Below are 20151 nucleotides of genomic sequence, written 5' to 3'. Positions count from 1 at the left end.
GCGGGGCGGGGCGGAGCCGGCCTGGCGGGGCTGACGTGGCGTTCCCCCCGCGCCGCTCCCCGCCCCTCCGCGCGCGGCGCTCTCCGTCGCCTCCGTTCCGCCAAGCGGCACGAGCGGCTTAGGGGCGTGGTCGCCTGCGCGGTTCCGCCTCGCGTTGCGGTGCGCGTGCGCCCGCGGGTGCGTGCGCGCGGCGTTTCCGGCCCGGCGGAGCAGGATGGTGCTGCTGGAGAGCGAGCAGGTCGGGCAGCCCGGCCCATCCCCGTCCCCATCCACGGGGAGCCGGCGGGTCACTGGCCGCCTGGGGTGTGCCCGGTGCCGGCTGCTGGGCGGGGGTAGGCCCCGCAAGGCTCCGGGGTGCGCCGGGCCCGTCCCCTCGCCGCATCCCGGCGGTGGGGGAGGGGAGCGAGCATCGCTGTACCCAGCGGTGCGGGCGAGGCGGGGAGCGCAGAAGCGCCGGGGCCGTGGCAGGTCCGGGGGGCTCAGACCTCATTTTGCGGCTGGGCCGCCCTCGACTGGGACCTCGTGTCCTCCGGCCTCTGCGTGGGGAGACCCGGGAGTTTCCTGCCCTTGGTGCCTGTTCCCGCAGCAGCGGGACGGCCCGGCCTGTGGTGGCGACGGGGCGGGGGCTGCTCGGGTGCACCGGGAGAGGACGGGAACGCCTGAGCGGGGCTCTCAACCAGTGATGGCCACTGTTTCTCTTGCAGTTCCTGACAGAGCTCACCCGACTCTTCCAGAAGTGCAGAACTTCGGGGAGCGTCTTCATAACGCTGAAGAAATGTAAGTTTTAAGCCTGTTATTGGATTAAAGAGGTGCTCATCTAAATCAAACTTAGTGTTGTTAGCATGGATTTTTTAATAGACAGCTGCAATTAAGAGCATCTGCAAACGAGTAGGCATGTAGACAAATCAATCATCATAGCTGCAGTACTAAAAACCTTGAATAAGACTGTGTTTCAAACTGCAGGAAATGTTGGGACTTTCTTAAGCAGTAATTGGAAATCCTTGGATTTCTGTAAAAGGAGAACTACGGTGTTGTTTTTACATGTTTATGTTTCTCTGGTTTCTGGCTAGGTGGCACCACTTGAGAAGTCAAGTGTCCTAGGCTGCAGTTTGTGCATGTAAGACATCCTGCTGCTGAAGCGGGCAGTTCATACAGCATGTCAGAGAAAGGATTTACATTTTTTTTCTTCTGGCAGATGTAGTTCATAGAACAGATATTTCTGGGGCTACAAAGGAAGGGGTCTGTCAACGGTTTGGCAGCAATATCAGTTCAGATGGCCTTAAATTGCAAGGTGTTTTACAGATCTCCTCGTGAGCAATTTTTAACATCTTAGGAAGCATCCAGTGATTTTAGTGAAATATGAATAAACCTTTTGTGTCTTTCAATACAGATGATGGCCGAACAAAACCAGTCCCACGCAAAGGCCATGTAGAAGGTTTTGAGCCAGCAGACAATAAGTGTCTTCTAAGAGCAACTGATGGAAAGAAGAAAATTAGCACAGTGGTAAGTGACAGCTTTGGGTTAGAAAGATGAGTGGCCCTACTTGCCTTTTGTTTAATGTCCCATATTTCAAGTGAAATTTCTCTTTACATGAATTTCATGAGAACTACCCTCTTAATTCCAGATAAGCCATATGGTAGGTAAACGCACAGCTAGATACTGAGGTCTTAATGCTTGCACTCAGCACTACAGATGGGACAGTAGTTTATAATTTTACTCTGTGTGCTGGATTTTTCTTCAGAATGGTATTGCAGGAAAGCAGAAGGGGACTTTGCCTGTTTTCAGCAACCCTGGCTATTGTGAGTCTGTTGATGAGAATATTTGGAGGAAAGGGGAAAATTGTTTATAGAGACATGCGCAGAAGGACACAGGGCAGATACAGAACCTGCAGTAGGAGGACAAATGCTGTGGCTCCAAGAACAGTCCTGCACACCTACACTCAAGCATCAGGTGACGTAGAGGTAGTTTCTTGTAGACCTCAATGGATTTACTGAAGGTTTGTAGAAACCAGGGAAGAACTGAGTGTTCCCAGACTGGGGAACAGCAGGGGAAGGATCTGTGTTTCCTGGCAAGAACTTGTGGGCATGGGTAGACTACTCTAAGCCTTAAACTTGTTCAGCATATCCATTTTTTTTTCATTTACAGAGCTATTTGTATTTCAGGAAATGTTAACTAGAAGTTGAAAATCTGATGTGTGTTTACTTTGAATGAGAGATTGGGCGAGGCTTTCGCTGACTGTAGCTCTCCTCTGTGATGTAACCCAAAGAAAAATGTTCCTTTGAGAAATAATTTAGAGAATCTGGGCTGCAATGTATTTTTATGGCCCTATAAGTAAATAAAACCTTCCTTAGAACATTATTCCTATTTGAAAACACAAATGCGGGGCTAATGGCATCCAGAGGATTTTGTTAATTGAGTAAGGAGTGTTTTCAGTTTTCTGAATCAGTGAAATGCTATGATAGGTCAGCGCAGCCTACCTACCACTGAATGTGGCAACTTGATCCAACTACATGGTTACTGGTGGGTAAACATGTACTGGTACTTAGTTTGTAACAGAAGCCAGTGTTTTCTTGGTTAACCTTCTGTGTTACCTTTGTAGGTGAGCTCAAAGGAAGTAAATAAATTCCAGATGGTAAGTTTTGTATGCCTTTACCTTCCTTTTCCATAGGTACTGGGGAGTGGTCAGTAGGAAGTACTGGACAGCCGTGAATGGGTTGATTCAGTGCTGAAGTGGCACACAGAATAACCTTACACTGCCCATCTATCTGTATTTGTTTTTTTTTTAAAAAATCCTTTTGTATTTTACCTAACTTTCTGCATTGGTTTAGAAACAATTTCCCAGTGTAGGGTGTAAGACCCTGATTCTCTTGAGAAAATGCAGATACCTATCCATTAGCAATACGTAAAATGTTACCTCTAGTATATTGTCACTGAAGTATTTTTTATTTCAACGGTTCCAATTGTTGTTGCAGGCATATTCAAATTTGCTGAGAGCTAACATGGATGGCTTGAAGAAAAAAGACAAGAAAAGCAAAAACAAGAAGAGTAAAGCAACTCAGTGATGGAACTGTGCCCTATCATCACTGTAACAGACTTGACCCTTGCTCAAAGCAAAGTCCATTTCTTTTTGAGTTACCACTTGTCTTTGGCTTTCCTTGCAGCAGGAAACTGGGATGCGATCAGTACTTTTGGTTAAACTGGGAGCACAAGGTGCTTTCTGTGGATTGCTGTACGGTGGGAGTATTTATAGAGTTACGCTGAAACAGCTTTACACTCAGCTGCCAACTACTTTTGTACTTACACTGCTGTTTGTTTTGTATTATACAAGTGGGCAGTGTAAAACCTGTTTGGGGGGGTAACACAGGGTGAAGAGAAATGCACCGTGCCAGGAGCAAAGCAAGACTGGAGCAGGAGTCTTGGTGACAGATGCCCAGTTTAATAGATAAGCCTCAGTAAGTAGTACTAGGGAAAGCAGGTGCCAACATACTATCAGGAACAGCAGCTTTCCTGTTTGTCTCTTATTTTGAGGGACATGTTGCCATGATGCAGTGCAGATACACCTAAGGCAGGCAGCACAGTGCTGGCAGCTGTGCCTTTGCTCCATGCTGATCCAGCTGTGCTGATCTTGGCTCAGGGTGCGGTGGGGGGTGGGGTGTCAGGACTCTGCATCATATTCCCTTCAGATGTGGCTTAAAAAAGCTCATGTCACCTAAACCTTTACTTTTCCTTCTTTTTTTTTTTTTTTTTTTTTAAAGCTTCATTATTCAGTATATTCAGGGATCTGAATTTCCCCATACTTCACGTCTTAAAATAGCTCCTTCATATGAGCAGATGTAAAAGGTCAATACTTAATTGTTCCTATTAAACACACTGAGAAATGGATTTGTTTGTGATGACTGATGTGACTTGTCTTGGTGAATTGTTAGGAATGGTACCATTATCAGTGCCTTTAGGACTCGCTCCCCTGATGCTACTTTTTGTGGTGGTGGTACAACTTTCACAGTTCTCAGAAGTACTTTGGTTTCTCTTTAAAGTTCCCTCTTTACATATTGATAACTTTGCCCTTCTCTTTACTGCATAAAAGAGCAGAAGAAGTAAGTAGGTATTTCTTAATGCAATGAGCCTGCAGTGCTAAAGGGAATTATTTCAGTTAGAGAAAGAAACAGGAATAGGCTGTTTAAACAGAAGATACCAGGTGGAGAGGGAGGATAAACACCAGTATATTTACAGAAATCCCCGAGTTTTCTGCATATTCACTCCAGTAATATAAGTAGTTTGCTGTAAAATATAATGCATAGTTAACTATGTCTGCTCTAACTCCCCTTCAGATTTACTCAGCTTCACTTTTCCTGATAGGGTTGTATTACAGCTCAGCTTCAAGAAGATAATTATAAAATTCCTACCATTACTTCCATCTCAAACTTCATCTGTCAACTCATGTGAAGAAAGCTAGTTCAAAACTTTGGTTACTTTCTCTTAAAAGTCTTCTGTTTAGGTCTGAAACAAGTTTTTCCTGTATCGGGTCTTATTTCAGCTCCCAGGAAGCTGCTGCTTGATTTTAATGCAAAAGTAATGGACAACCATAGGTAGCCATGCTTCCCAGGATTTCAGCTTTAAGTCTACTACCTTTTCTACAGAAATTAAAACAATAGGATTAAAAAAAACCACCACACACACAAAAAGCTTGTAATACATATTTCAAGGCAGCTCAGTAGCCAGACCTTTTATTACATAAAAACCCTTCTTCAAAAAAATTTAAAAGTTTTTTAGAGCTGAAGATAATTCATCCTCTTTAAACCTTGAACTGAGTTCCTCATTTCAGTACTACTGTTGCATGTTCACATAAAAGACATTCTGAAACTATTTAAAAAAAACAAGCAGTTTTATACCTGCACAGCTGATAATCTCTTGTGGCATAAGGAGGCAAGAATCACGTGATAAAACCTATCTCTGGCTGTAGTCAAGACTTGCTCCTTAAGTGCCTATAAAACATTTATTTCCACTTTTTGACAAAAAATTACAGTTTTATATTACACATGAAATTCCGTCTGGACACATAAAAAGGCATTAGTTGCCTGTCAACTTTTTACAGCTTTTTAAAATTCCTTTTGACAAAACACTTGTCTGTTAGTAAAGGCATCCCATAAAAGATGCTTTAAGCATTAGAACAACACCTTGTATTCATCTCGGTAGCTGTACAGGATAAGCGCAGGAACCCTGCAGAGGGAAAGAAGATTTTTAAACTTTGAAATTACAGGTTCAAAAGCTAAAAAACCTGTGGCAAATCTTAGCAATAAGCTAACGGCAGAGATTCAGTAGAAAATAGTTTTCCCCTTTGTTCCTTTTCCATTTATCTAGTCTGTCCGGTGTTCACTCAGCAATCTAAAGGCTTGTGGCTAAGCACTAAATAGGAAAGGAATTGGAATGCAGGCATTGAATAGGAAAGGAAAACTGTCAGGGACTGCACCGCATTCAGACCCAACATTGTGTGAAATATTATTTGTATGTAGTAATTGCAAATCACAGCTTTGCAAGTTGCAGAAGAAAAAAAAGTTTCACTTGATACTTAGTTGCCTTAGTAAACATTACGTAACTTGAAGCGATTTGGTGTATTTCTAAGAAAAATGAATCAAATTTGAGTCTCCTTTTAAGGTTAAGTAGTACCTTCAAGCTAAACACAGGTTTAAGAAAATGTATTATAAAATGAAACCCACAATAGGACATAAATACCCAGGTCTCACTTAACTGTACCAGTACATGCAAGAGTTGAAAATTTGAGGCTTAAAACTGTATGTGCCCAGACATATCTGTTTCACCCTCACCAGAATCCAACAAGGAGACCACACAAGTTTAAACATAAATGTTTTTATGATTAGAAAACAGAAAGAGGCTTTACTGTACAGGTCGGGAGAACATACATAATGTTTGCTTAAAGCTGGGCTGACTGTCAGCTGTGCCAGGTTCCCATCGTGTTCCTTCAAAGCAGAAGGAATTAAATGTGCTCATGAGTTTCAAATGGCAAGCTGAGTCCCTCCTGTGAGTAAAGATGGCTACTGTGTAGTAGAACAGCAATACACCTCAACGTCTATAGCTGTTTGCTCTTCAGTTTTATGGACAAAGCAGCAAATGACATAATAGTGGGAATACATTTCAGAATTTCTTGAAAGGATTTATAAAAATGAATTTACATGACCAAAAATCTACATTTTACTACAAGTAAGGATTAGATGACCAGTAAACTCTTCCCATTTTGTTTCATGTTAGCAAAGATCAGTACTCAAGGGAGTAAACACATTTTCTGAATATTTCTTTTTTCCTCAGGTAGAGGGAAAGGGGAGGACAAAAGAAGAACAGCTTATTTAGTAAAGTTTGAATGCACAAATAATGAAGACGTTTTATGTACCCATAAGAGCTTAACAATTTACCTCTTTTCCATTTTGATACTGTAAATTTCATCACAAATTGCTTGTAAGTACGAACATCTCTGTTTCGGCCATCGTGACACCAGTTGTCTCACAGTAGCATCAAAGGCTTGTCTATCTCCATCAAACTAAGAAAAAACAATTGACAAGGAGCTGCAATACATTCTTACATTCTCTCATGTAGGAAATAATTCTCCCAATAGTATTCAGTCTTCTCAACATTGTGTTATGATGCCAATGTTCCTTAACTGAACAGGTTATTAAAATGGTTTCAAACAAAATTTATATAAACAACACGTGTAACTTGATTTTTTGTTTTTAAAAAAGAAAATGTATGAAGAATTTAGTGATCAATTTCTTAACACCACAATAAAAAAGGTGTAAGCAATGAAAATGGCTCTGTCAGTTTTGCAATGCTGGACAGAATATGAGAACTCTGCTGTAAGGGTTGTCAAAAGTGACTGATGGAAGCTGATCATGTGCATTTTATATTATTTTTTACAAATAAAAACTGATAAACTATCTCCATTATTTGGATAGACTGGATGAACTAAGCATTTTGAAAATATTTTCACGTTTTACTGGGGCCTCATTACCAGACAAGCGCTGCTTTGGAGCAGCAGATGTAAGGTGGCAAAGTACTGAATCTACTTCCAGGCAGGTTGCCCTTCCTGAGTTTGCTTTTCTGGGGGGTGGGGAGGTGTTCATCTCTCTAAGAAGAACTTCTGCCTTTCAAACCACTACTGTCATTAGAAAGAAAAGAGCTTGTCTTTTTATTATCTTTTCCCTAATCAAGCAGTTTGAGTTGTTAAAGGTGCCAATATAATATTTATACATCCCCTTTTTATCTTGGTTTCACCAAGAAATGTTTCAGGTACTGTACTTGAAACAATTGCCTCTGTGTTTTGGGACCTCCTTTATTAACAGCTTGAAGAAACGCTTCTATTGAAACTGCTATTAATGCTTCATGGTTTCTGAAAATGAAGAGTAAGATTTAATTTCAGTTAACTATCCTTGGGAAAAAAAGAGAGCTTTGGATTAGGACTTCCTAATGGTGTCTTGTGTAACTTGGGCATTTGACAAAAAGATTTTTCTAGCCTCAACCAAACTCCTTGGGTAAAAAAAATCCTTTCAAGTTTTAAAACCTAACTCAAACTGCATTAGGAACAGAATTTATCATCTATTGTTCAATTAGAGTTTCAACGACAATACTTAGTTGCTTACCTCTAATGATAAGAAGTGTATCACAGTTGCTTTTGGCAGATCTACCTGTAAAAATGTCATCAATAAATTAATATTTAACCATTCTTCTGTTACCAGTTTGCCAACTGGAGATTAGCTGTACTGAAGGGAGTAAGACTTTCTGATTTCCAAAGAAGCACTTGTGCTGACAGAATTGGGAATTTACCAAGGTTTTAAGCTTGATCTCTTAATAACAGATCCCACTATGGAAAGCTCCAAACAGGCAAAGGCAAATAGGCAATATGTTTCCTGAGCGCATGTGTCATTTTGAAGTCCTTTGTGACATGGTCAGCAAAGTCTAAAAGCCATACACAAACAAAGCTATGTTGGTTTAAATAGAAGAGCAAATCTAGCAGGAACAAGTTATTAAACCTACCACAGTAGTTAGCTTAAGGACAGCTGAAGAATTTACAACTAAATACTTGTTAAATTTTGTCCTGTGCACCTGTCCAATACACACAATTTGAGATACTTTTCAAGTATTAAAGAAACATGCCATGGGTCTTATTTAACCAGAAGTTTGATTCATTTGGTATCTATAAAGGGAGGCTGCTGACAGTGGTTTGTTCTGGACAGCAACTGCATCATACAATTCAATTAAGAATTTGAAATTAATTCAGGCTTCTGCCAAATACTTACTGCTAAAATCTCAATCTCACTTGTTTTCTGTTGCAGGCTAGAAATGAATGTCTGAAGTCTTGTTTGCACCTGCCAACAAAAGATGGGAAAAAGTAAAATAACACTGCTGTGATACAGTTGGGAACACTTATTTTCTATTTTATAGATGGTGAGAAGAGGCTGCTTGTAACACAGGATGTATAACTACCTCATTTAAACTAAAACTCGCATTTAATGTAATTATCAGTAACAATTCCAGAATAAACCTTGATGAGTAGACAGGAAGGAGACCAGGGCTAAGCCACTCCTGCAGCAATGGTAAAGATCTGATAATACTGGCATTGTACTAAAGCGGACAGAGCTACACGTTACAATGTGAATTCTCACATATGTAGTTAAAAAAACGCATTTCCATTTCTGGGTGTTAGATAACTTTCAGGAATGTGAGAACTGCTGATTTATGCAGTGAATCATCTCTAGCTGAAGAAGGACAACTGATTTGAGAGTCAAACCAAAGTACAGGTCATTGTGGCAGATGCACTTGACCACCTCCCAGCCAAACCAGCAGCAGTTTGGTTCAGGATCCAGAACAGGTAAAGGCCTGAGCTGCAGCTGGGCCAAGAACTCCTGTTAGGAAACCCACAAGGAAGCAGAAGAGCACGTTGAACACCAGTAAGTTGTGGGTTCAGGGAGTCTTGTGCAGACCTTTCCCACTGCATGCAATTTGACTATGAGTCAACCACTTTATTATATAAATACGACAGCCTGGATGAGCCCACTGAGCTCTCTCTGCTAAGTAACTGGCTGTAGGGCGCTGGTTTTTATTACTCACAGATCAGTGGATGAGCCCAATTTAAGTTTCATATAATTTAGCTTAAGCAAATGCATACTAAAGATAATGAATCATCTAGAAGTATAAGGATGTGTGATTTTTAATATACTCTCTGCTTCACATTATTTAGTAAGCTGGGTTTGCCAAAATCTTAAGCTGTGAAGTTCTGCTCATATTTACCAAAAGCCGATACAGACTATACTAAAAATCTGTGAGATAAGGTTTAGTTGGCACTTTCCTGGGAAGAATGGAAATGCCTGGGGAGAAAATGACAACTTCAAGGCTAATACAAAGACATTGTGGACATCTGGAAGATAGGGCTTGTTCTGCACTTTGCTGAGAAGAAAAGGATTCATTTGGATAAAACACCACTTTCAAGGCCACGGACTATAAACACACCTACAGTTAAACAAAACAAAAGCCCATCTGAGATCAGTGAAAAATATCCAACGAAAAGCAAGAAGACCTCAGAGTTAAATACTGCTATTGGACTGAATCACTGCTATTGGACTGAATGAGCTGTAAAGATATGAAAATCTACGTTTTTGTGCGCTTGGGGGGACCTCTGCGCAGGCACCCAGCTCGAGCCAGCCCTCCTGCTATTCTACTTCATTATATTTTTCATTTCTATGAACTCTGATGCCTGAGAGTGTGTTTCACGAATCCCAGGACCCAGACTTTGGAGCAACCTGACACCAGGCCCCTGGAGGGAAGGTAAGCAGGATTCAGCTTGGCATATTTCCTCCGTGCAGGACACAATAAAGTGAACCTTGCCACTGAATGTCAGACTTTCTTTGAGTGATCCAAACACTGTTCTGTGGAAAGCAGGACCCTAAATCACTCCCCTGCAACAGTCATGCCTTGTAAACACTTTTTTCCAGAGCAAGCTATTAGTAATCCTGCAAAGGTAACACTTTACAAACATAGTGGCAGCCTTGCATGATGTTGTCTTTTGTACCTTTGAAAGATGGTTTTGAATATTAAAAACCTGAAAACAGGAAGTCTGTTTAGCGTAAAGCTCTGAGAGCAACATCCACTTCTTTCTTCGGGTTCTGAGAACTATTTATAGTGGGGATTTTTTGTTGCACGCCCAAATTTGGACTGAAAGGAGAATAAGATAACAGTTTTGTTTTGCCATGTACTCTAAATATCTTGAAGCCAATTGTCCTAAATGAGCAAACCCTGATGTGTTTCTAGCATCACTTAATCTTTTCTACATTATTATAATAATATCATATTTTAGGCAGGTTTTTGGCATGTGTGTTGTGGGGTTTGTTTGTTTGTGTTTTTTTGTTTTTTAAATCTGTCATTTTTTTTCTTAGGTCTTTTGTTTGAGACAACATAATTATGTACTTAGAGTCTGTGTTCCAAACATATTACAAATTAAAAGTATGCTGAACTTGCACCTTTAACACACTTCAACATTTATCAAAAATGGAAGATTCTTGAACCACTGTTCCCACTAAAATGACATTTCTAATATAGAAGTACAATGATGGCTGAGTCGCATCAATGTCACAGATAATCCCCAAGATCCAAAATGTTAAAAAATGTGGTCTTTGCCTTCAGCCCTCTGTGCTGTTCATAGTCTACTTTATGGATAAAGAACAATTTGGATGTATTTGTGTAAGTTAGGTGATAGTGAAAATATAGATTCTACTATTCCTTAACTTCTAAGTGTCGCTTCTTAATTCCTATTTCATGTGTGTGTACCTGAATTTCTTGGCGACGCCTGGCACTGGCAGATAATTTTTCAGGAGCTATAACGCTAACATTGGGTACAACAAGAGTTCCATGTGATTCAAACGCACCTAAAATGCAAACATAGAGTTTTAGATTATATTCCTTCTTCATAAAAGAAGTAGCAAGAAACAGAAAATTCACAAATATTAATAAGCCGAGGTTCAAAAAGCTGCTAAAAAACCCCAAAGTCAGTCAAGTAGATCGGATAATGAACCGTGTGTGTAAATTCTCAAATGCTCACTTATGGCTTTGAAAGACTGGTTGGTAAGAGTAAGAAATGTGATATTTTATATCAGTGTTTCCTGAAAATAATAAAAGGTTCCAAATGGTTTGCAGAATTTTACAGGGGAATATAGCATACATAATATCAGAAAAAGAAAAGCTAATACAAGAATGACGCAACTATTTAATGGACAGTCCCACAGCAGAGCCAATGACAAAGCAAACAATAAACGCCAGCCTCTCCCAATAACAATAACTAAAATCTGAAACGGCTTATTTTGAAACCCGAATTGCCACTTCTGGTAATCAGACACACACACAAAAAACCAAGTTAAGCATGGCCACATCTCTCCCTCACTGTTATGCAGAGGGGCCAAAAACAAGTGTTACTTTTTACAACCACCACCACACACTATATGAGTACTTAAAAATATTAATCAAAAATGCCAAGCTATCCACACAAACATCTATGATCAGACTAAGGAGTGCAAATCTGTAGCTAGAAATGTAAAGGTAGTTTCATTTGAAGAAAAAAAAGACTCTTAGAACAGCAGGTCAATGTACGTGGGTCTCAACACCGTAACAATCACAGGTCATGTCATTTTTCATAAAAATAACATTAAATTTCTCCTCAGCTAGGAAATGTTCATGGTTTTTGGCTTTCCTTCCCCCATCCTGAATCACTGCATCAATGAATGCTTGTATGGGGAATAGTCAGTCTGTTGGCCAATGCACTTATTTTGTTAGTTTGGAGAAAATTCCAGTTTTAGATCACTTGGAACAACGTTTGAGACTAGGAAGAAGTTTCTAACCAGAGGCACTGCTAGAAAATATTTTACTGCTCTGACTTTGGTGGTAATTTAAAAAATTACGTTCCAGCAATATTTTCTTATAATACAGTTTTTAAGCAGAAATACAGATAGTTTGTATGTTCTACAACTAGAGACTAAATACCTGAAATGTTAGTAAAGGATCCCTTTTGATTTGGTACTGAAAGATTATCTGAGGTTTCTCTAAAAATAAACAAAGACAGTTAGGGAGACAAATTCACAACAACAAAGAAATACTGTAATAAGACATGGTTTCAGATTATCATACAAACATACTTATTTCATTCCAACAGATAAAGAAATTTATGGAGAATTCCCAGCACGTATCTGCAGATTATATTCTATTCTGGAACAGACGGGAAATCATACAAAATTATATTATAAAATGTGATCTAGAAGCAATTTTTGTTTGCTATGGATACAAAAAAAAAAAAGCGCTCCCCATCATGCAAGAATGATTTAGATCCTAATTCTAGAATATATAATGAGAATATTCTCTCTAAATTGTTAATTTAATCTACAGCTTCTTACTAAGTTTCTGTGAGATAATGCTAAAGTATCAAAGTAATATTTATACCTAAGATCACACATATCAAGGAATCTTTCAGTTATTAGTTTGGATCCTTTTACTTTCCATATTCAGGATTCATCATCAAAGTAATTTGCCAGTGTTACTACAATCACAATTACTGCATTTCTCTGTTTAGTATTACCAAATATGAAGTTCTCTCTCTTCTGTTCTCAGGATCTAGAAATAAGGTAACTTTTAGAAAGAAAGATTTTCTTTCACAGCTTCTAACACACGAGAATCAGGTTAGTTGCAAAGGTAAATGCCAGGCCTGGCTGAGGACAGACACGAGATGACAAGGTGCAGCAGGAGACGTCAGCCCTGGCACAAACTGCTGCTCCAGTTTAGCAGTTCCCAGCTTAACTATTTCCTTTATTGTTCAGTCTATTTGGAAATACTTTGGATGTCGGATCTGTTAGTTTCTGAATTCAGGTTTGTGTGAATAAACCATGTCTGTTCCTGCTGCCACTACATATGTACGTAAATATATATAGATGTGTGTGTAACTATGTATTTACAAAGGGATACGTACGAATAACAGCTATACGGCTTATGCACACAGGTGTAACTGTAGCCTCTCCTATGATTTCTGTACTCAGTTATATTGGTGACAATAGTGATTTCACCACAGATAGGATGACGGGGTGTTGCTGTGTACCCCGAGTCTTTGCTGGGTGTTACTTTCACTTGTGCCAGTGTGTACAGGTGTGCTACAATTATACCTTCATTTTTACTGTATGAACACCGTGTCAGAAAGAAAGGGATTTGCTGCTTTAGTTCTTTGATTACACAGTACCTGAACATAACCGAATTCTGGTCCTGCCATACAAGCAATACTGCTGTTCTAGTAGCATTTGAGCTGGATAACCATGTGGCCTTCTAATGTATGAAGCACTATGGATGTTTGACTATAGGAGTAGCTAAGGAAAGTGGTCTCTTTCCTAATATCAACAAAAGTCCATAATCAAACCTTTTGCTTTTCCCCTCAAAAGGGATTCCAGCTAAGCTCTTACTCTTTATCAAATAAAATCAAGGTTAATATATTAAAATATATTAAAATTATTTTGTATTTTAAATTATTTCATTAAAACAAAGTCACTTCTGATTTTGACTATTCATGTTGACATGTTATGCTACTTACCTACTACATCTTTCGTCACAGATTTTAGTTTTCAGTTTCTGGATCAGGTGATCTACTAAGTCAGATTCTAAAATCCTTTTCTCCGTCTGTCTGTCTTTCTCAAAGGATTTCACCTATGATGTAGTTCAGTGTTTCTTAAGATTGTTGATTCTTAAAATGGCATACGAATAAACTTATCAAATTCAATCAAAACCAAACTGGATTATTCAGCCATCAAAGGTGAAGCAGTCAAAGGTAGGAAGCTATCATCATTACCAATCACTGCCAATTAAATATTTGATTAGATTTTTTTTAACCAACTAATTTTATCTGCATTCCCAAAGCTTAAACTAGCTTGGCTACTTGTATTTTGTAATGTGATAATTAACTTTTCAACAGAATGCTTTATAGGTGCAAATACCCTATTAATAAAAGCATATTGGTTTGGGGCTTTTTTGTTATGAAATTATGTTAGAATATGGCTTGCCTTTCAGTTTGCAAGACTTAGACTCAAAGAGTCAAAACTCAGAATATCTGCTCCACCTTTACTGGGAAGAGATTAATCCATAACACCACCATTCACCTCATTAGCATGTTCTTTGTTGGTTTTACTTCAATAAGGACATATCTAAAAGAACGCTCTGTAATAGCCTTGTGGAAGACACTGATATATCACATTCTCATCATCAAAATCTACTTGTTCATACAGTTAATGCACAGTTATTTGCTATCTCTTTTATATTGACAAGGAGCGTGAATAAAAGTGGAAAAATATTTTAGTGATGCACATTGGCTAGGTAACATGGCCACACCAGATGCTGTCAAATGGTTTCTTATTTCAAAGAATAAATCTTCATTCAAAGAACGATGGACTTTTTCCTAATGTTTTAAGTTCTAAAAAGATACCAGAACCACAGTCTGCAGAGCACATAAGGTGGTAATTCATATTGTGACACAGTCCAGCCTTTCTATCTTAACCTTAGCTTACAGAGACTCCACTTAAATTACATGGCCTTTTTTAGATTTATGTTTTAGTTATATTTGTTTTGTAACATGCAAAGCTGCCAACTGGAAAGATGACTGAGTCACCTAATTCATTTTGATTCAAAGAAATCAGAGACAACAGAAACCTTTTTCTATGTAAAGACACCGGTGACTCAAAGTCAAGCAATGTCTGAACTAATTTTTCAGCTTTCCTAGAGGAAAGGAGATCTATAAATAACAGTGTTAGGGAGGGATAAAAAACAGGCTTCTCCAGAAGAACTTCCTGTTATTTGGCAACTGAACTTGTATTTATCTAATTCCACCTTCTTTAACACTTTACTGAAAATAGTCATGATCTTAAAAAAAAAAGACACACAGAACACCACATTATAAATCTGAAACACCATCAAGCATCTTCTGATCCCACACCTACCTTTACATGACTTCCCTCTTTATCTGACACAAGAGCCACATATGTAATCCCAGAGCATCTGCAATACTCCTGCAGTTCTTCCTGGGACTGAAATGGGAACAGAAGAAGGGGAATAGGATGGGAATTTGGCAGATTATAAAAATTAACACTTAAGTAATTGAAGTCTCCTGTCCTCCATTAAAATAACTTGGTATGCAGCAGTTACACTAATTAGATATGTGTCTGAGAAAGGAAAGCTTTATTAACAAGTCCAGGAGGTGAAACTTCATTATGGATGTATTTATCCACCTAATGCTCCTTGCAAACTGAAATCTAGATTAAACAGAGATAACACCTAGGCCCTGCAGTGCTGACTCCCACATGGAAGGGCTAGCCGGCTCTAGAAGTGCGGGGTTCAGGTAGCTGTAACAATGTGCAACAGAACATCGGCCAAACAGTCACCACCCCACTGGCTGCACCTGTCAGGAACGCCTTAGTCCTGCACGACTGGTGCTCTGTCATAAAAAACTACTGCAGCTGTGTTTCATGCGAACCTGAGGCTGACTGACACCATCCTCAGCGCTGAACTCCCTGAAGGCCTTGCTAGGCTGACCTAGCAGGGGGCTGCGGGGACAACATTAGGCAGAGGGAGTAACTACCCAAATCTTCACTCCTTAAGAGTTGCAAAAAGAAGAGAACTCAGGGTGATCATCAGAAAAGCATAATGATCTGGATTCTTTTAACAATTCTGAGAGATTTAAACTATTGGAAATGTTATGGCAATAGATTACCAAAAAGTCAGGCAATTAAGTGATCGAGCTCCAAACTGTCTGCTCTGCAGCACGTGACTCAGGACGGCCAGGCGCACAACGTGTCTGTTGTTAGCCATCATCTGGCACGCTCACAGGGCAACCAGGCTCAGTCCTCAGGTAGCTGCCACCACTGTCAAAAGGGACTTGAGCACTTGCGTGTTGCTCACAACACCAGTGAGGCAGCAGTGGCTAAACGTCTAAATGGTTTCAACTGCAGAAAAAAGGGCACACAGCTCAGCTTGTCACTCCCTGCTTCTTACCATACATCTCTCCAGGGACTACATGGGGACCCCAGAGTGTACCTAGTAGCTCAGGCTACTGAACTATTTGTCTAACAGTAGAATGACGTCAATATTCCCTCTGTACCCCATAGTCTTCAGCCATCTGTATATAAAAGTTGATGCTACTGTTCTGTTCCAGATGTGCCGTTTGATTAAGGTTCAACTTAGTACTTCAGGAATCCTACTTGTATCTGTCACTGAAAGGAAAATTTACTGCCTTCACTGGCAGAAAAAAAATGCTTTGGCTTTGAAGAATCCTCATTTAAATTAATTGGAGCTAATTTACATATTTTTATATTCATTATGTGACCTTCCCCCTCTATTTCAACTGGCCTTGGACTCCACACTCTGTGTGTAACTGGGGAAGGTCACTTAATTCCTCTGTGCTCTGGGGAGCACATAAAGATCCTCCATTGCACTTTTAAATATGCTGGGAGGTAGGAAGAATCCTGCAAGGCCAGAGAGACTTAACATTATTGTATCTGAATAACATCCTATATGCTCAGTTTTATGAGTCTGTAACTCAATAAAAGCTAGAAAAAAAATTGATAAAAGATGTTTTCAGGCTGCGCTGATTTTAGAGAACAACACTATAGTTAAGACAAAGAGACAGAAATTCTACCTGGGACCAGTCGTACATTATCTCGGCTGGAATTCCTGCAGTCCAGAGTTTCTGAACAATATTGATAGCTCTACCCATTGACATCTGACCAACGCTTACAACCAGCAGGTCACATGAGCTGACAGAAACCTGAAGGGGAAGTAAAAACAAGGGGGACGATATTAGCCACAAGACCACCCTTCCCTCCCCTCCCCCTAGCTGAGCAATGTTTACTTGTTCTTATAAAGAAAGGTTACTAAAACACGCATTCCACAACCAAGTGAAACTGTGTCACACTATACACAGTAGCCCATTTTCTTCAGTTTCCTTCCATCTCCACCTTCTATACTTTTATAAAGGAATAAGTGGTAGGGGCAGAGTCACACTTATTATAATAGCTAAATATCTACAGTTGTATTCTTCCATCTGAAACAACGCACAGGCTGAGAAAAAGATGTCCCAGTTAAATTAAAAATAAAAGGGTATAAGCCTGATGATCCTCTCTTCCATAATTCTTATTTTACTAAATAATTCTATGTAGAGAAACACAGAAGAAAACATATCATCTTGGTGTTTCCTGTCTATTTCGGTATGGTTTTGTTTTGGAGCGCAACTGAACATCTTATTTTTTGCCTGTCTGTGGCTACAGTTAGGTTACTGAACTATCAGGGGCAAAAACAAACAAACAACTTCAATTCCCCCAAAAAAGACTTACAGAATCTTCCACACCGGAAACAGCAGCAGTTATTTTATCTATAGCTATGCTGACTCCAACAGCTGAAGGAACTGGTCCTACTGTCTGTGGCCCTCTAAATTGTGGAATCTCAAAACAAAAGAAAAACAAAATGGAAGACTCAAATAGTTACCTTTGCAAAATGTCAAAAACATTTTCCATTTATTCATTTAAAAAAAAAAAAAAATCTAAATTCATTAAAAGATATGAGTGCATACCAGATGATCATATCTGCCCCCTGCAGCAAGAATTTCAGGCACAGTTCTTTGTCTTCTTTTGATGTATGCTATAAACTGAAAGATAATACCATTGTGCTGCTGTATTTTGTAAACTAGTCCCAGATTTATAGAAACCTGTAAAATAAAAATGAATATGTGTACAAGACTTGTACCAATATTGCCAGCTAACATAATTAATTTCCTATTAGTAGTATGGATTGAAAACACTGTTCTAACATAAGACATATGGAAACACTCCTTATTTCCAAATATTTAAAATACAATTAAAAATAAAGAAATGACGCTTTAATCTTAAAGCATCCAAAGGGACATACAGCACCAAGCCCAAACAGCAAGCCTCAGGGAAGGTGGAGGAGGTGGAGAGACCTTTAGTACTCATCAGCTTTCTGTATTTTTACAATAGTTTGTTTCAAAACTTACAATTCCTTTATGCTCTTGGTAATACCTTCAGTCTTGTTTGGGAAAAAAAAAGTCTGTGTCATTAGACAGAAATTAAGCCAGAGACTTCTGACTGGAAGAGGTCTTAAAATGCATTAAAAAAAAAAAAAAAAGTAAATCAATGCCAGCATTATTACTTGCCATCAAAAGACACTTAGATGTGCTTTTTCTATTCTAAAATACCATTACTTTTTTTCCTGGGAAATTACAAGGCCCGGCAGCCTATAAATCTATTAACTTATTAGCAGAGCATTTTACAAACCTGAAGTTTTATTCCAAGTTGCTTTAACAGACCAATGATTTCCTCTAAATCCTTCATGCCATGCTTCAGCAGCTGAGTGACACCTGGCTTTTGTTTTATCATTGTGTTTAAAAATGGAAACACATTACTTGCTTCTCCCTTCTGCTCAATGAATCTGTAGAGTCGAGAAAGCTAAAAACAAAAATTAAATAAAAACCACTGACAGAGCTCCTAATAGATCACATCTAAAAAAAAGAAAAATGTTTGACTTGGCATGAGTAAACTATTCGCCTTTTTTCCTTTTTTTTCCCACCAGCCTGTTTCTACTTAGTGAGTTGAAGAAAAGAACAGACAGGCACAACTCTCATTATTCATCAACATTTGCAGACAATTTTTTTCCCGAAGTATCTCTCAGTGTGTTTTACCAAATACATCTGTACAGTACTCCGTTTACCCTTTAATTGCTTCCAAAATCTTAAAAATACATTTAAAAGAAGAAAGAAACTTGGACAGTGTCAATACTGACTTCCAGAGAGAAGTGAGAGCAAAATTAGACAACTTCTGAAGAGACTAATCTATTTCGAACAGCAGATGCAACAGTTTCTGTTTCTTATTCTGGCTGATTAAATTACAAAGTAAATAAAATATTTCGGACTTATGGCAAGTTACAGGGAAATTAACACTGAATTGAAATTACTTACACTATTTGATGTGAGAGAAAGATTACAGAATTTGGCTTCTACTTCTCTTTTAGTTAGCTTTTCAGTCTACAAGAGAAAAAGAATCAAAAGTTTTCAACAACTTTGCTGAAAAAAAAAATTACTATTTTTGAGAAGAATTAAAAGACAATTTTCCAATACCTTTAATTAAAGGTTGCATTTACAGACTGCAATAATACTGTAAAAGAATAAAAACAATAAATAACACATTTTTCACCTCTCTTTTGGTGAGGTCACATTTGTCTTGGTTTCAAGAAGCCACAAAAAATATAAAAATACCAACTTTGTTGAAAAGCACTTTGCATAATTACTGAAATGCTTATGTAAATTAAGAAACAAAAAAAAAATAATAAAATGAAATAAAATAATTAACTGGGATTTGAACACTACCTTAATTATTCAAATGAATTTAATCTATTTTCTCTGCTTATAAGGTAGAAAAGACCAACATAATAAGAAATCCAGAAGCAACAGAAAAGTAATTAATCTAAATTTACAGCCCAAAGACAGCCAGTCTTTTAGAGACAGCTCCATAAAATACGCTACAGTGATCATTACAGAGATCAGATTAACAACTACTGTCTTACCACAGCATCATACAGAATGATGTAAACTTGATTGAGTTTATCCTCTGGTATCCCACAGTGCAAAAGTATAGCTTTCAGTAAGGCCGTGTGGTTCAAGTAAATACTATAATTTCTTTCCTAACAAAGGACAAAGAAAAAAGGAAGGAAGCAAGGAAAAAAAGAGGTTTTACTTGTACCCCATGTTGCTTAAAAGAATAAAGGGAAAAAAAAAAAAAAAAAGGTTTCCAGAACATTTAATAATAGTTCCAAACTAACTTCAGACCTCTCCTTCCACCACCTTACCTTCTGCCTATAACTAAAGAACGGCAGGGCTTGTCTCATACTACAATAATCACTTTCCTGACAGAAGACAGACGTTATTTCAGTGGCCCTGTAAGGATTCAATTAATGTTTCCTTTGGGCACAAACCTATGCTTCTTTTTAAGTTTACTTAGGAAACATATTTTGATTTCAAGAAGTGTTTTGTAACTGACTATTGACAAAAAAATAAAACAGTTCTGTATTTGT

At 38.6% G+C, this 20151-nt stretch overlaps 2 protein-coding genes across 9 annotated transcripts in view; one reads left to right on the top strand and one right to left on the bottom strand.

The window, feature by feature from the left end:
* The first annotated feature begins 64 nt into the window (after nucleotides 1–64).
* Nucleotides 65–3882, top strand: SRP14 (signal recognition particle 14). Its single transcript, XM_065064284.1, has 5 exons — nucleotides 65–238; nucleotides 705–777; nucleotides 1391–1503; nucleotides 2600–2632; nucleotides 2973–3882. The coding sequence occupies exons 1-5, from the start codon at nucleotides 215–217 to the stop codon at nucleotides 3060–3062; spliced, it is 333 nt and encodes a 110-aa protein (XP_064920356.1). The 5' UTR covers nucleotides 65–214; the 3' UTR covers nucleotides 3063–3882.
* Nucleotides 3883–4684: 802 nt separating this feature from the next.
* Nucleotides 4685–20151, bottom strand: part of EIF2AK4 (eukaryotic translation initiation factor 2 alpha kinase 4) — a 42816-nt gene continuing 27349 nt past the window's right edge. For 4 of the 8 annotated variants that reach the window (XM_065064250.1, XM_065064251.1, XM_065064252.1 and 1 more), the window contains exons 26-39: nucleotides 19645–19761; nucleotides 19040–19105; nucleotides 18360–18530; nucleotides 17639–17773; nucleotides 17403–17510; nucleotides 16709–16837; nucleotides 15015–15101; nucleotides 13619–13731; nucleotides 12034–12092; nucleotides 10828–10925; nucleotides 8304–8372; nucleotides 7647–7691; nucleotides 6426–6550; nucleotides 4685–5217 (exon numbers count right to left, since the gene is read on the bottom strand). In XM_065064250.1, the coding sequence (XP_064920322.1) occupies nucleotides 5163–5217; nucleotides 6426–6550; nucleotides 7647–7691; nucleotides 8304–8372; nucleotides 10828–10925; nucleotides 12034–12092; nucleotides 13619–13731; nucleotides 15015–15101; nucleotides 16709–16837; nucleotides 17403–17510; nucleotides 17639–17773; nucleotides 18360–18530; nucleotides 19040–19105; nucleotides 19645–19761 (1377 nt within the window). In that variant the 3' untranslated portion in view covers nucleotides 4685–5162. Of the gene's footprint in view, nucleotides 5218–6425; nucleotides 6551–7640; nucleotides 7692–8303; nucleotides 8373–10827; nucleotides 10926–12033; nucleotides 12093–12546; nucleotides 12658–13618; nucleotides 13769–15014; nucleotides 15102–16708; nucleotides 16838–17402; nucleotides 17511–17638; nucleotides 17774–18359; nucleotides 18531–19039; nucleotides 19106–19644; nucleotides 19762–20151 lie in introns of those variants that run through there. The other 4 variants (XM_065064253.1, XR_010472949.1, XM_065064256.1 and 1 more) reach the window with 4 other exon arrangements.

The sequence above is a fragment of the Columba livia genome, chromosome 5 (genome assembly GCF_036013475.1).
Source record: "Columba livia isolate bColLiv1 breed racing homer chromosome 5, bColLiv1.pat.W.v2, whole genome shotgun sequence".
NCBI lineage: Eukaryota > Metazoa > Chordata > Aves > Columbiformes > Columbidae > Columba > Columba livia.
The sequence above is the reverse complement of the archived record's forward strand: the minus strand, read 5'-3'. Positions and strand labels throughout refer to the sequence as shown.